The 17,017-nt window shown below is 38.7% G+C and overlaps 1 protein-coding gene across 1 annotated transcript in view; it reads left to right on the plus strand.

Annotated features, from left to right (window-relative positions):
- SNX24 (sorting nexin 24) overlaps window positions 1-16,799 on the plus strand; it is a 170,397-nt gene extending 153,598 nt beyond the window's left edge. Inside the window, exons 4-7 of the mRNA XM_088475090.1 lie at window positions 5,645-5,739; window positions 8,785-8,817; window positions 9,844-9,908; window positions 14,312-16,799. Coding sequence (XP_088331216.1) covers window positions 5,645-5,739; window positions 8,785-8,817; window positions 9,844-9,908; window positions 14,312-14,382 — 264 coding nt within the window. The 3' untranslated portion in view covers window positions 14,383-16,799. The remainder of the gene's footprint in view (window positions 1-5,644; window positions 5,740-8,784; window positions 8,818-9,843; window positions 9,909-14,311) is intronic.
- The last annotated feature ends 218 nt before the right edge of the window (window positions 16,800-17,017 follow it).

Below are 17,017 nucleotides of genomic sequence, written 5' to 3' on the forward strand. Positions count from 1 at the left end.
TAAACATAACTTGTTTAACCTATCTCCCCCTCTTCTAGTTCTTTCAAAGTATTCTGCTACAGTTAGCTTGAGACCTACCGGGCTACCTCCATGTGCCAGAGCAAAGTGTCTGGAAACACTATGACCATACAACTTGTTGATTATATTGCGTTTGTGTTCTCTAAATCTGGTTTTGACAGCTCTAGTAGTTCTTCCAACTTACTGTAATGTACATGGACATTCAAGAACATAGATGCAATACACTGATTGACAGTTGACAAATTGAGAAATAGAATGGATTTGTTTTGTAGAACTAGACATTATTTGGTTACATCTATTGGATACATATCCACATGTGAAACACACCCCTCTATTACACCTGAAGCATCCTACAGGTCTAGAAGTAAGCCAAGATTTTTTCTTTTGTTTCAACTATATGTTTTAGCTTACTTGGAGCTAAAATGTTTTTGAGATCCTGATTATTTTTTAATATAATATTGGGATTATCCTGCATACATTCTACTACTATTGGATCTTGTTTTAAGATATTGTAGTTAGATTGAATTATCTTTTTTATTTGATCAGATTTGCTATTGAAATTTGAAATGAATGGAATGAATTCCTTTCCTACACTTAATGATGATTTGTTCTTAATCACATTCTCTACTTCTTTCTGAACATTTGCACTTTGCTGTTTAGGACCATGTACCCTCAGCAGTTGGGGTCTGGAAAGGGAGAGTGCATAAGTTTTAGCTTCAACCAAAAGGTTTTGTGGATAACCTCGTCTCTCAAAATCTTTTACCATCATTCCCATTTGTCTCTGAAACTCATCTTCTCCTTCACAATTGCGTCTTAATCTTAACATTTGATTTTTAGGTATATTGGATATCCATGGCTTATAATGGTTACTTGTAAAATGAAAGTAATTACCCACTCCTACAGTTTTAACAAAATTGGACGCCATCACAACATTATTCTCTCCTATGGTGAACGAAACATCAAGGAAGTTAGTATACTTTAAGTCAAAAGCATGCATGAATTTCAAATTAAATGTGTTAGTGTTCACATAATCTACAAATTGTTTTGCTAAATCAGTGCCCCCATCCCAAATTATACATAAATCATCTATATACCGGCCATAGAGGACCAGGTTCTCTCTATATGGGTCACCCCAGAGGAACTCGTCCTCGAAGCGACCCATATAGAGATTCGCAAAACTCGGCGCGAACCTGGTCCCCATGACCGTCCCAAGTGCTTGCAAATAAAAAGTGGATTCAAACAAAAAATAGTTATCTGTCAAAATAAACTTGATAGCATCAAGAACAAGCTCACAGTGTCCACTGCTCAGGGTTTTGTCCTGTTCCAAATATTTAACTGCCTCCACACCTTTATTGTGGGGTATATGAGTATAGAGAGCTTGGACATCCAGGGTAAGGAATCCCCACCCTGGTGTCCATTCTAGATCTAACATTCTTTGTAAAATATGACTTGTGTCTTTAATGTATGATTGAAGCATGTGATGCGGTAAGTGAACATCCACAAAGTGTGACAAATTTGAGGTTTGTGACCCTATACCCGAAATAATAGATCTCCCAGGGGGTGCTGTGAGTGTCTTGTATATTTTTGGGAGGTGATAAAAAATAGGTGTAATGGGGTGTGAAGGAAACAAAAACTGCGCCTCTTCCTTAGTGATGCTTCCCTCCTCCATAGCATTGTCCAACATGTTTTGAGTTGCAGTTGAAACCAGTCACAAAGCAGCAATGTTGCCACACCTGGAGAAGGGGGGCAGGGTGGGCCGGCCCGGGGATGCAGCACCAACTGTTGCAATGAGAAAAGAGGATGGACCCGCGCCGGGAGTTGAAGATGCGGCACCGGCTGCCAGGGGGGAACAGCAGGAGCCGCAGCTACTGCTTACAACAAAGGAAGTTCATGCAGGCAGCCAGATCACTGCTAGCCCCAGTGACCATGATACACTGGAGCCTGCAGCTGCACCGGGAGGGCGTGCCACCGGGCGCCCGATCACTGTGCAGAGGGACTAGCAGGACTCTGATGTAGGCGGCTGCGGGAAGAGCAGTTTCCCGTAGCCACCTAGTGGGCACTTCTTTCTGGTCGCATCAAATGCGACCATATCAGGGAAAGCCCAGCCTGGTGTGGTCGCATCTGATGCGACCATGCCAAGCAAGTGGTTAATGTGAGGAATGGAGTTAAATCATTTTCTGTAGATTCAATAGAGAGTCGCAAACTCACAAGGGTGTGATGAATGATGATATCTCGTCACAACCCCTTCTGATGGAGACACAATAGAACCGCAATCCCACTTGGTTGTGATGACTCCTTTCGGATGATCTGGCACTTACGGATAGAATACCACTTCTCAGTGATGCCGTGGCAAAGTTTGGTCACATGCTCAGATAGCCCTGGGCTCCTAGACTCTGGTTAGCCTGGCTAAAGCTACAGCAAAATGCGTATCTGTATTTTACTATGTGTCAGTGTCTCTTATATAAAGTGTGAATTACCTATTTATTACCATGTTTTTGCTATTGCTCCAGTTCTTGTTAATGCTCCAACTTTGAGAGATCAATTCCTGCTCAGTATAACATAAAGATCATGCTGCCTGGCAGTGCTGCAATAGGCCCTGTACAACGGACGGTGTCTCAGCATGTGACAAATTCTCATATAAATCATGAATGAGTAATGACTATGCTTTTTTTTTTTATGTTCTAATTCTGAAAGACATTGAAATCTTGCATAATACATCTTAGAGTTTGGTGTCCGGCATCGCTGAATCAGGCATAGATCCACTAATATATATCTTAGCTACTCACCATGATATGCTTATGCTTGATGAAAAATCAATAACAATGAATACTATTAGTACCAACATCAGTATAGGGAACTGGTACAATTAGTATATGTAAGTACATGACAGCAAAATATATTGCGTATATTAAAGAACTAGTATTATATTAGCCCTAGTTTAAAAATATAACAGCTTATATATCTTACGCTGTAATTACATGAACACAATATTTACATAATGGGAATAATCATCATAACTTCCAGAGACAGTAAGAAATATATCCAGTGTCTTTTTAAGAAAGGGAAAAACATTAATTATATACAGTAAATATAAAAATAAAGATTACAATTTAAAAGTACTCATACAGTAATTATTCATATTGTTGAGCTGTCATATTCCACATAACTGTTACAACATTGCCTATAGACACATGAATAGAGGTAATGCCCCAATGTATCAGATATATTGTTAAGAGATCAGTAATATATATTCACCATTTTAAGGGGCCTATCCATTACCCGACTTTGTGAACAATCCTACCAAAACCAGGAGGATTTGGTCACATTGTTCACAAAGTCTGGTAATGGATAGCCGGCAAGGACCAGCGATGCACGTGCACGCTGGGTCCTTGCCGCCCCGACTGTCTGCTGAACATGCCCATCAACCTGACGACGCTTGTCAGGTTCGGCATATTCAGAGATAGGAGGTCGGGCTCCTTCACTGAATGACGTTCAGTGTGGGCACTGCACCTCGGCAACCTGAAGGTCTGAACGCTAGATGTTCTGTCTTTCAGGTCGCCTAGTCGATATGCCCCTTTAGACATGATTCTCTACAAATCTCTCAGTTGAGGGAAAGTCTCTAGTCTTGCAGTAACAGAATCTTTTTATCTAAAATCTAAATTATTAGGATCTCTATAATAACACTATATTTCTGGAATTATTACTGACGTGTAATAGAAAGTCCAAAGAGATTCACTGGCTAATTAGCTCAACACTACACTTGGACTATCACACCAGCACTTGAATTGTAACAATTGGAGCTACTTTAGTGCAAAATGTCTAATATCACATTGACATTAAAGACACACAGTTGGTATCAATTTTATTCACTATTTTCTTTTTCTCATGCACATTATTCTCTTTTTAACCAATATTTTGCTGGTTGTTTCTAAATTATAGGATCAAATAATCTCAATATTGTTACATACATAATAAAAATTATTTTTTAGTGGTATGTTAGTGCACCGAATACAGACTTTTTTTCTCTTTATTCTAAATTGTCATATGTGGGTAACCCCTTTTATCTCAGAGGTAATATTTACCCTATATCAGAAATTTTAGGGGATAAACTGTAATAGATAACAACTAGAAATAATTTCTGGTGCAATCGACCTATTTCTTTTCAACCGTCTCACCTGCTACATCTATGGCATCTCTATTCTTGATCCTCTCTAATCTATCTTCTGCCCCCACCACCCCGTCGAAACTACCCTACCAAAGTCATCAATGATTTTCTTGCAACCAAATCCAGGGGCCATTTCTCCCTTCTCATCCTCCTGGACCTCTCTGTGGTCTCCTTCTGCACACTCTTCAGACCATTGGCCTCTCTGACACAATCCACTCCCGGCTCATCTTCTAACTCGCCATCTGCTCCTTTTCTTTCAGTCTCCGGTTCCACCTCCCCCCTATCCAACTTTCTTGTAGGCGTCCTACAGGGGTGTGTCCTTGGCCCTTTGCTTTTCATTTTAGTTCACCTAGGGAAGAGGTATACAATCAGCTCCTTTGGCCTCCAATATCACTTCTACCCCAATGATGCCCAGCTCTACCTCTCCTTTCCTGACCTCTCCCTCTCAGATGTCCAGTTGCCTCTCCGCCATCTCCCCCTGGGTGTCCCCCTGGGTGTTTTCAAACTCAACATGGCCAAAACCAAATTCATTGTCTAGAGTTTCTTCCCCTCCCAATCTGTCTCTCACTGTCAGCAACACCACTATCTCCCCCGTTACCCTAACTCCACTGCCTGGGTGTCATCCTTGACTCCACCCTCTCCTTTGCCCCTCACATTCAATATCTTGCCCTATCCTGTCGGTTCCAGCTCCGTAACATCGCTCGCATTGGACCTTCCCTCTTTCAGGATGCCACTAAAACTGTTGTCCACTCACTAATCCTTTCTCGTCTTGACTACTGCAACCTTCTCCTTACTGGTCTCCTCCTTTCCCACCTCTCTCCTCCTAGTGTGCTTTTTTTCTGTCTGTAAGTTATAGCCACCTTTATAATATCACACAGTATCACACAAAATGCCTTCATGTTAATTTAGAGAAATATCAGGGCTTAGTTCTGAACAACATAACAATGAGATTGGTGGCCTGTCCTTTGTCATTATCAAATATACTATAGATGTGAGCAGTGCATCGTAGACTGATCTGTCAAACTAAACAAACAACTCACATTGTTAACATTTCCTAAATCTTGCATTAATAAAACCAGAGTAAGTCTCTGAATCCACAGGAGAATTCCTCTTTCTCGGAGCAATGATGGATTGGATTCCTTCAAGGCTGAGTAATGAAACAGCCTCAACTATTGAAATGGAAAATTTTGTTTTATTTTTGCTTTCACTTAAATAGAAACATGAGAGAATCTTTACTGTGATGCCAAAATCACTAAAATTGAGTATTTAAAATTGTCCGAACACTATTTAAATGATTATTTAAATGAAGTTTAATGTTTTTTTTAAGAAATGATAATTATGATAAAATGATCATTACATTTTACATAAATGAAATATTTCATTCTTATATTTCATTTTTTTAGATATTTGAACCATAATATAGACAAAATGATTGTTAAAATATTTTGTTGTTTATTTCAGACAGTAATATATGAAAATGAAGAACTCCCAAAAATATTTCTTGATTTTCTAAATGTTCGCCATTTGCCATCACTGCCCAAGGCTGAGAGCTGTGGGTAAGATATTACATTTTCTTTATTGATAAAATATATTAGTTTGCAATAGTGCAAGATGATACATGGATTTAGTTTACTTTATTCAGTTTTATTCACCAACTGATTTTAACTAGATAAATATTTTAATATTCAACTAGCAAGAAAAAAATGTTACTGCTCTAACTGTGAAAGAAGGCTATGAAATACTAATAAACATACCCACATACTGACCTTACTTGTGCCATTCACCAGATTTATCTGTGTTAATTATGGGTCAAAAATTCCATGTCCGAAGTAAGAAGGGGTGGGGTCCTTAATTCAAATTCATCTGATTGGTTAGAAAAAAAACCAAGTGAAAAAGGTGTATGGAGTGGGAAGACCAATACTATACTGACCTTCCATGGCAAATGGGGCCATGGAAGGTCACTATAGATTTGTCTTTTTTCTTTTATCAAACTTCCTCCACATTTTTTATTTGTTTGTTTTGGTAGGCTTTATTAGTTATATTATATGTTCTCCACTGTAAAAAAAAAAATCCCTTTCTGTAATCTGTTTTTGTTTTAAAAATAAAACACTGATTTTCTATTTAAAAATAAGAAAATGTTATTGCCAGTTTTTATAAATATTACCGTTTTTTCCCTTAAATTATACCAAAATCTCATCCTGTCTCATACCTCCTGCACATATTTGGCTTGTACATATATTCCATCACATATAAAAATATATATATATATATTTGTGTGTGTGTGTGTATATATATATATATATATATATATATATATATATATATATATATAAATAATCAAATTAATCCATCAGTATTAGGCTGATTTACCCTGTATATACATCATTACTTGCCAACTCTCCCTGATTGTCAGAGAGACTCCCTGAAATAATAGCAATCTCCCTGAGGAGTCTAGCAATATCCCTGATTTCACCTACCCCCATTATGAAGCTGTTCTAGATAAAAAACAGAGATATATACATTCAAACGGGATCAATAGTGTAATTTCCCTTCATTGGCTATAAGGCACAATGATCCCTATGGCTACATGCATGAACAGTATCAGTGTGTTTTTATCAACAAGTAGATCTTACTAACTGCTTTGGGGCTCATTTACATGTGGATGTAAGTCAATTTTATGGCACGCCTCTCAGATGTAGCAGTGTCCACTTTACCACCGCGCTCATAGGTGGTGCTTTCACAATCTCCCTGAAATGCTTTTTCAAAAGTAGGCAAGTATGAGAATATATAGCCTATTGAAAACGTATAGTTAAAAAAAATTGTTTTCATATTTTATCATATGGTTGTGAATAGTGTAAACAAAACATTCATTGTCCAGTATTTCATTGACTATTGCTATCTAATTGTGTTCCCTTGGGACTTGATGGTAGACAGTAAATCATATCCGAATCAATGTTTATAGTACCTTTAAAGAAACAATGACGTGCATGTGGGTAGAATATTTATAGGGCTGGATTAAGGGCTATTTAGAGCTGAAAATGATAAAGAACCTACTGTGAGAAGCAGAGAAGCTGTAAGTGTGTCATCAGTGCCAAGTGGGCATGTATACCCCCTACACTACTCGATGCCTCCTACTTAAGAAAAGGCATATCAGCAGTTGGATGGTTTAATTTTTGCTTTCACGTAGGTATGCGCAGTGAGGGAAGAAAGTGTAGGTGGTGGGATCGGACAGAGAAATTAGGTGACTGTTGACTGGCTACATATTAGATCTAAAGTAGGTTTGCTTACAAGAGGGCGGAATGCTTAGAAGACCGAATACATTTGTAATGCAGGAATTCTGCATTTTCTCATTGGTGCTCATTGGTAAGGAATAATTATGCAGGTGGTTGGGACTGTTTGGAGTACCAGGTTGTGGTTTGGGTTGTGGGAGATGGCGTGTATCGGCAGGAGCTGCCTTGTCTAGGGCTGTGGCAAGTGTAGTGTTACAGAATGAAACTGCAATAAAAGAGCAGCCCAAGGTAAAAATAGGATGAATTGGTTCAAGTGAGGCTAAGAAAAGAATTGGGTCAAGGCCGTTTTAGGTGTCGCTCCGTATGCACAAATTTGGGTGCAGGTTGGGCTGCAGGAGGCAAGGTGAGGTAGAAGCAAAACAGCTTGTGGTCAGAGAATAGTAAGATGGCATTTGAGGAGCTGGAGATGGTGTAGAGATGGGAAAAACAAGGTTCAGGGAGTGTCCATCATGATGTGTGGGAAATGATATACTGGGAGAGAAAGGAGGAACAAGGAGTATGTAGTCATTATGTTGACATTCAGATTGTTGACCGACTATAGTGGGTTAAGCTTCAAATATGCTAAAAACACTATGAACATGCCGACTGTCAACATTTAGTGTCTACATTTAGACCATGTCAACGTTCTGAATGTCCACTTTGAGACCACACCCGGAAATAAGCATGGGGAGTTTAGAAGCAGCAGTGCCAGTGAACTTGTCCCCTAGTATAAAGGTGGAAGGTCAGTGTAAAGGAAGAAAGAAAAAGCCCATCTGGCAGAGATGCTGAGAAATTAGGGAGATGGGCCTGAGGAGCAATATATGAGGCAACACAGGTGCAGTGGGAGTGGCGGTGTTTGGTGCAGTACAGCTGTGTAATTCAGTTTGATGAACTATAGTGTACAATTCAGATCGCTGATAGACTGTCTTCTGATACTTTGTTGTAGATGTGTCCTGGAAAAGAATCCACTATAATTGCCGTTTTTTCACCTGAAAAAAGTCGAAAACACACAGGTCCGCCAGCTTGTCGCGGCACCTATGTGTTTTCGGGAGAACTGTCCTATTATTTTGACCAAAATAATAGGATAGGGTGAAAAAAAAAAAATCGGGGATAATCAGCTAAAAATTCCCGTTTTCCGCCGATCGCGGGGATCAATTAGCGCCTGAACAATGTTCGGGGCTAATTGGATACCACTCAGAGTATATCCAAGAAAAAAACACTTGGAGCTTTATAATAAAAAAATGGGGAATCTAATGATTTTGACCTTATGGGAGCTTTAAAGTGCTCCAGATGTTGTCATATGGTGTATCACTCACGTATCATCTCTTTCAGCTCCATTGAGGAAATTGAATCAGAAGAAACTAGGTAAGATTCTGATAATTTTACTATCAAATGAGAGTCTATAATTTTACAGTTTAGTAATTTCTTCAGCATTCCTAGCACAGCATTATTGGTTTGTTACCTTCCACTGTACTGCAATATAGTAGGCAGCTATGCTATCACAAACAGGCACATGTTGACCAATTTAAACACTTCAGACACTGAATAACAATTGTGACGTCATGGTTTGGGAGGACCTCAAACACAATGGTAGTGGGAACTTGGTTTAGCTCTATATTTTTAAATGTGAATTCCAGTTAAAAAAAAATAAATCTTAAATAAACCTCTCCTGTCCTCCTCTACGTGTAATTCTTCCATCAGGCTAACCACTGAAAGCAAAAACATTCTATTGTTACATTGGGACACAGTTGAGTGGGCAAGTGGCAGAAGCCATTCAATCAGCTTCATTGACAGAACCTGAGAGCAGCATGAGAGCTGGCAGATGTGAGAGTTATGTAAAACCTGAGGTCAAGGACAGGGACTGACGCTATTCTGCTAGCTGCTAAAACCCGTACTTTTTGTAGCAGTACATGCTCAGGTCGCAGTACTGGTGAACTATGCTGTAAAGGCGTGTATAAGAGATGGTTGGCTAGAGTAGTTACTTATATGGCATAGACATTGGAAGAGCATGGTAGATTGAAGGAAGATGACTGAGTGTAGTTGGGCAGACAAAGGATAGGTGGTAAAGTGGTTTAATAAGAAATAACAATGGGATTAGAGAAACCATAAGAGTGTGTGAAAAAAATAAAGTGTTTTTAGATTGGGGACAGTTGCCCTGTTTGTTTATGACCAATATACAGTTCTATGCAGAAATAAGGAAAATAGAAATAACCAATTTTTTGTGTTTGCACATCAAGATTGCTGCAGTTTATTTTCTTATTTGATAACTATCCAAGTGAGATGTGAATGTCACTGCACTATCGTCTACACTTATCACCTTATTGAAAGTAGTTTGTTGTATTTTCTGTTTACCATTTATGATGCTGACGTTTGTGTTTTTGACCTTTCCAGCAAACTGTCCCACCAGCCTGTACTGCTGTTCCTAAGGGATCCATACGTCTTGCCTAAAGCCAGCGGTAATCAAACCTGTCATCTGTTAACTGCTGTTTACTGATCTGAACGAACACCTCTATGCCACATTGTTATTATAACTAAACGCCTTATGTCACATGCTATAATGTATTGTAACTGCAGAATACAAAATAGGTTTATACATTACATTTCATATTGTTATTACATATACATACGTATATGGTTTATTTTGTTAAAATGTTTAATATGCAGCAATGTACTGGATCACAACTGTTAAAGGAAAATAATATAGCTATAATATGAGTTATGAGCTATGTCTTATTTTCCATATTTATTATATTAGGATCAAAGTATCAAATGCAATCAAAACTATTTTCTGAACTTAAATTGCAATGTATTTACTTTTGAACATTTAATTATTTTATATTTTAATCATTTCTCCCTAATGAACAGTCATTTTGTGGTTCCTCCGCTGAGCCCTATGGTTACCATAAGATTAAGCAACAAATCCCACAAACTAGTGGCAGATTCATCCGCCTTATATTCTCCTTCCAAAAATGTTCAATTCAACATTTTCAATCCAAATGAGCATATGGCTAGAGCTTATGCTATATAACTGCTAAATGGTAAAATGCAAAATTACTTTTATATGACAAATTTGGACTGTTGTTTTTGACTTTCTGGCTACTATAGGACATGTGGGAAGAACTTCTTAGATTGTGGGAAGTTCAGTTCGTACAAAAGTGGTAAATCTGTTCAAAATATATCAGAAGTAATTGGCAAATGAACACATTTATATAGTGAAAACATCCACCTGTGCAAGGAACATGTAACTGGATACTGCTTATATTTGGAGAAATGGATAGAGTGGTATATTAAAGTGATTTCATTTATGATACTTTGAACTGTGGGGCAGCACGGTTGGCGTAATTGGTTAGCATTACTGCCTCATAGCACTGAGGTCTTGGGGTCAATTCCCACCAAGGCCTTAACTGTGTTACCCAATAAAGATTAACCCGTGTGTTTACATGTGGTAGGTAAAACATATTGTAAGCGCTGCTGGAGCAGGGACTGAGGGGGCAATTCAGACCCGGACGCAAAGCAGCGCACTTTCGTCGCCATCAGGGGCAGTGTATGCAAATTCAGTGATCGCACGGCAAAACTTAAGGACACCCTCTATGTCTTAGAGAGCGACGGCAGAGCGAGCGCATGCCAGTCTAAAGACGCCCACTTTTCTTTCTTAGCACACGTCATTTCCAGGAAGTGTATGATTAATCAGTAACATCGAGAGCCATCGGAGCTGCTTGCAGCCCTTGAGCACGACCCTACCCAACCGCAAGCACTGTGATCACTGCAGGCTGAAATACAACCAGGTGACGTGTACAATGACGCTTCCATGCTAATTATGCACACTCATAAAACGCAGTTTTGATGCCCAGACACGCCTGCATTCGCAGCACCACTCCCCCGTTCACAAGCACCTTCCCCTGTTACCACCCACAAATGGCGCTATCTGTCACTCAAAGTAGCATCCAGTCTGTGTACTACGAATGCACAATTCCCAAGCACAGTGAGTGCCTCGCGCATGCGCACATTGACGCATGCGTAGACGGGGGACTGTCGACCATAGCGTGAGTTTGCGGGTTTGTGTCAGGGTCTGAATCAGGCCCTGAATGTGAATGACCAGATATTTTATTTATTTATTAACAGTTTATTATATAGCGTAGCATATTCCGTTGCGCTTTACAATTGGAAACATTAATAGAACAAAACTGGGTAATAACAGACAAATATATAGGTAGGAAGGCCCTGCTCGTAAGCTTACAATCTATAGGGCAATAGGCATTGATACACAAGGATAGGTGCAATATATTGCATTTTGGTCCAGCCAGAATGCAGAGTTTCTTGGTGGGCTGCATGATCCAGTCACACATGAATGTCAGCCAAATATCAGGAGGATGTGAAAGAAAGACAATGTGTGAGGTTATGTGTGGACGTGGACTGTGAAATGGGATGTAATTTGACATGGAAGCTATGAAGGTTATGTGGGCAATTCTGGAATCTGATGAGCTTGCCTGAAGAGGTCAGTTTTCAGGGAACGCTTGAAGGATTGGAGACTAGAGGAAAGTCTTATTGTGCATAGTAAGGCATTCCATAGAGTGGTTGCAGCCTGAAAAAAGTCCTGTAACTGAATGGGAGCAAGTAATGCGTGGGGATGAGAGGCGCAGATCTTGTGCTGAGCGGAGAGTTTGGATTGGGAGATATTTTGAGATGAATGAAGAGATGTATGTTGGTGTGGTTTGGTTAAAAGCCTTCTGTGTAAGTAAAAGTATTTTATATTGAATACGGTAGAAAACCGGCAACCAATAGAGGAACTGACAGAACGGGACAGCAGACGATGAATGTTTGGCAAGGTATATAAGCCTCGCAGCTGCATTCATAATGGATTGTAATGGTGATAGCCTGTTTTTGGGAAGACCAGTAAGGAGACTATTGCAATAGTCAATGCAGGAAAATAGTGTATGGATTAGAGTTTTTGCAATGTCTTGTGTGAGATATGGTCGAATTTTGGATATGTTTTTTAGATGTATGTAACATGATTTTGAGAAGATTGAATGTGGGATACAAACGACAGTTCAGAGTCAAGTATGACACCTAGGCAGCGAGCTTGTGGGGCAGGGTGGATTGTCGAGTTATCAACAGTGATGGAGAAATCAGGTTGGTAACCGTTATTGGCCGGTGGAAATATAATTAATTCTGTTTTAGAAATATTAAGTTTCAGGTAGCGAGATGACATCCAAGATGAAATGGCAGAAAGACTTTCAGTGACACGGACCAATACAGATGGTGATAAATCTAGGGAGGATAGGTAGATTTGAGTATCACCCGCATACAGATGGTACTGAAATCCAAAAGAGCGGATTAGTTTGCCAAGAGAGGTGGTATAGATTGAGAATAGCAGAGGACCTAAGACAAAGCCTTGCGGTTCTCCAACTGATGGAGGTAGCGAAGAGGAGGCAGAATCAGAAAAACGAACAGTAAAAGAGCGATCAGATAGGAAGAGAACTAAGAAAGAGCTTTATCCTTAAGACCTAGGGATTGTAGTGTTTGTATGAGAAGAGAATGGTCAACAGTGTCAAAAGCAGCAGAGAGATCTAGGAGAATTAGGATATTCTCTGTAAAGCGCTGCGGAACGTGTGTGCTATATAAATAAATGGTAATAAATAAATGTGAATCTTCAGAAGTGTATTTCACCATATACAGTACTTTAAGCAAATTTGGATAAGTTAATGCACTGCAGTCACTCAGTGCAATGATGGAAGACTTCGGATTACATATTTGCCATGACTTAGGGCCTGATTCAGAGGTGCACACTAATCCTGGTGCCTCTTTTTACACACAGCTATGCTAAAGCCGCAGCCGATGGAATTCATACAGAGACGCCCACTGGCTGCATCTCTAATCCGCTGCTTTACATATGGTTGCAGAGAATATCCGTCGGAACATGACTGCTGGTGCAAGTGCAACTGCGTAAAAGGATGTAGTCGCTGCCCGCCTCTGATTAGCCCCCACATTACCACCCAGAAACGCCCTTTCAAATGCCACTTCTCTGCGTCCAAGTCCTCACTGTCCCCCGGCGGTAATCATCGGGACCCATGCACAGTGCACTTCCGAAGCGTGTGTAGTACAACAAACGTCAGACAACTGCGCAAACAACGGCATAGCACCCACCTCTGGTTCAGGCCTTAGTCTCTGTTACTTTGATAACTTATCCTTACCCTTGGGGTGCCGCAATTTTGGTTACCTTTAAATGGTAGATAAGCTAACTCTAAAAGTGATTTAGAAGACTAGAAGCAGTTACAGAAAAGCGTTAATGGTCCTATGATGATTTCTGGTAAGAAAAAAAATAATAAAATCTGGTCTACTATTATTATCTGCTAACAGCATTATCATCCTGGGCAGGATTATGGCCCATAACTCTATTTACTTTGCTGTATTGCATCAGATTGAACTGATTTAGTTAGGCAAAAATGTTTATAGTGTTTTTCAGAATTCATCAGAAATGAAACCCTAGTGTTCAAAAAGTTAAAATAATCCCACAACTATGAAAAAAAAACCAAACGTCGTTCTATAACGCATTTCCCAATGGGCTTCCTCTTATTTCCGCAGCACCGGTTCTCTCACAGAAGGTTTATTGTCCTAACTTCTTATGATCTGTTATGGTCATTTGATGTTTCATTGATATTTTATTAAAGGGAAATGTTAATAATGTTTCAGTCGCTGTGAATAAAGTAAAAGAGAGAAGTGGCACATTACAAACATTGAAGATACTCCGGTCCAATCATTAGCAGTAATATATATTTTTTTAACGTGTCTATTTGGTGATTCTTTGACACCTGAGTCAACAAATAAGCTTCACTAACCATCCTCCTTTTCCCCCATTCAGACCGTGCAGCAAATGTGGTGATTGAAGGAGTTCTCAATGGCATATTCTACCCACATCTACAGACCAGCTAAAGCCGCAATGCCATCTTTGCCAACCTGACACCTGTGGAGCCATTAAGAAGCAGTGTTCTATAATGTTTAGCTATATGCAAGCAAGCCTGCAAAGGAGCGTACTAAATTATTTATTTTTACTAAGGAATCTAACAATGGGTACAAAGGGAAAAACAGGAGCGCATTTTAAGGAATGTCTCTTTCTTAGCTTATCAAATCTTGTCAGCTATAGTCTAGTGTAACTGGTTTGTATTTGAACTGTACATTTTTGTACAGCATTGATGTCTTTGAGTTATAAATTGGTGATTATAAAGCATTCACGAGACCTAATGAGTACTTAATATGTACAAAAACTAAAGACTATACAACCGATCATGTTCTGACCATAAAGTTCTTGCCCTTATGCACAATATAACAATGAACCGTTTAGTTAAGTAAAACAGTCAGTGGAATATTGTTGCTTTAAAATAATCTTTAGTGCAATCATGTTTGTAGATCTTGTTTGAGTTATTGATTCTCTGCTCAGTTAGGTATGAAAGGGAATTTGTATTTTGTATACTGACACTACTTATTACACAGGTCCTAATATTAGTAGTATAAGTGGTTTTAAAGCTGCAATACCATGACAAAACATGGTGTTTAAAATCAGTCTAATTTACTGTCAGAAGACACATTGTACTGTTTTTTTTTTTCCTTATTTATTTTTCTTCAAGGTGCTATGAATGATTTTGTTTGTGAAGTGACCACAGTCACAGGACATGCAAAGAGGCTTTGGATGGCCATCTCTTCTGCATACTCATTCACAGCACAGGTTCTATCCTTGTAGTGGCTGCTTTATAAGTCTATCCCTTTGATTTATTTAGCAAAGGGAAGACTGAATTATAGGGGGATAGCATAGAAACACGACAAATCAGATTCATGTCATAAAGGTCCAAAAGTTGTAGTCTAAAATAAATATCTTTGGCATTGCAGCTTTAAAGTACTTAATTGTCTGTTTGCACACCGGTCTACATTAAGGTATTTTTATTCAACTTGCTGCTATTTATAAATATGTTTTGATTAGACACTATATTTAACGGTAATAAAGGGAAATAATTCAGCAGTAGATTGCCTAAGAACATATACAGCCTACGAGTATTGCCAGGCCTTTTATCTACTGTAAATAACTCTGCTGCTCTGTATAGTGATGTAACAAGCAAGCTACATCCAAAACACCTTTGCTTTAATTAATGTGTAGGTTATGCTAACATGGATGTGTCTTGCGCAGTTTTCCAACTTTGATTGATTTTATCATATTAACAACTTCATGCTATCATTTTCTGCAATTTCTTTATATATAATCCAAAGTTGTTTAATGTCCTTTACCCTGCGATACTCCACGCTGGAGATCTTTTTATGCAAAGAGCAGCTTTATCAGGGCAATGCAAATAAATCTGCAGGTGATATAAAAACATGATGGAAAAGGACAGAATGCAAAAGTCACAGTACGGTATGTAGAGGTCAAGAATAACCACTGGGCTAAGAGCAGGAATTTCGTATAATTCAATAGAGGCAGCTCATCCATTGTAGTTTGTTGGAGAATACTCCTGGTTTAACAAATACTTTGGAAGCCATAGTGTTAAGTGGAAAAGTTTAACTGCACTAGAGACAAATACGCTATTTAATTTTAAAATGTTATACTGTTACACAAGAAAAACTGATCATGTATTTTGTTTACAATGTATAGCACTGCATCAATTAAGCTAATTATTTTAAATGTTGCTTTTGAGTTTATAAAACTGCCTTTGTGATCCAGTCACAAAATAACTCCAGCCTTCAGTATTAGAAGTATAGTAACACTACTGACATGGCATGAGCTAGTATTTTTTACCATATTCATAATTGGACATATTTATTGTACATTATGTAATAAATAGGGCATGATATTGTTCAGTATAGCTGTTTAGCACTAAAAGATTAATGTATGCAAACATGTAGCTCTAACTTATGTGCTTGAAAATACAACTAGACTTAAATGTGTATATAATGTAATAAAATATTAACTACTCTTGTCTGTATTTGTACTGTTAAGCAATTGTGATTCATAGTAAAAAAAAAAAAAAAAAAATTTGAAGCACCTTCTCATCCCCACAATATAGAAAATAGAGGGATGTCACCCCCTCCCTCCCTATTAAATAAAGATAGTCTGTCTATGACTCTCACAATAAGGGGGTATGGGAGCCTTCTAAAATACATGTCTGCATTTTTACAATCATCTTAGAAATTCTGAGATGGTGGTGAGAGTTCCAGAAGGTTATTTAATAAAATTTAGCTTTTTATAAAAAAAATTTACAAAATGTTTTAAGTAGGATCAAATTACCCCAACTCTTTGTTTTTCATTCATTCAATTAAACAAAATTAGCTATGTTAAACTTTGGTTTTGCTTTCTTTGAGACAGTAATACCCCTTTCAAACAAAAAAAAATAATAATCGTGTGTGTGTGTGTGTGTGTGTGTGTATCCAGGTCCTGCTTATGTCTGAAAGGAATAACCCAGGTTGACAATCCTGGGTTTGTGACCCTGCAACCAACCAGGATTTTTCCCGACACTTGCAACCCGGTTCAGTGCCCCAGCTCATGTCTGAAGGGTATGACCCGAGTCATGCCTAAAAGGACTTG

The sequence above is a fragment of the Taudactylus pleione genome, unplaced genomic scaffold (assembly GCF_031769625.1).
Source record: "Taudactylus pleione unplaced genomic scaffold, aTauple2 ptg000162l, whole genome shotgun sequence".
Lineage (NCBI taxonomy): Eukaryota > Metazoa > Chordata > Amphibia > Anura > Myobatrachidae > Taudactylus > Taudactylus pleione.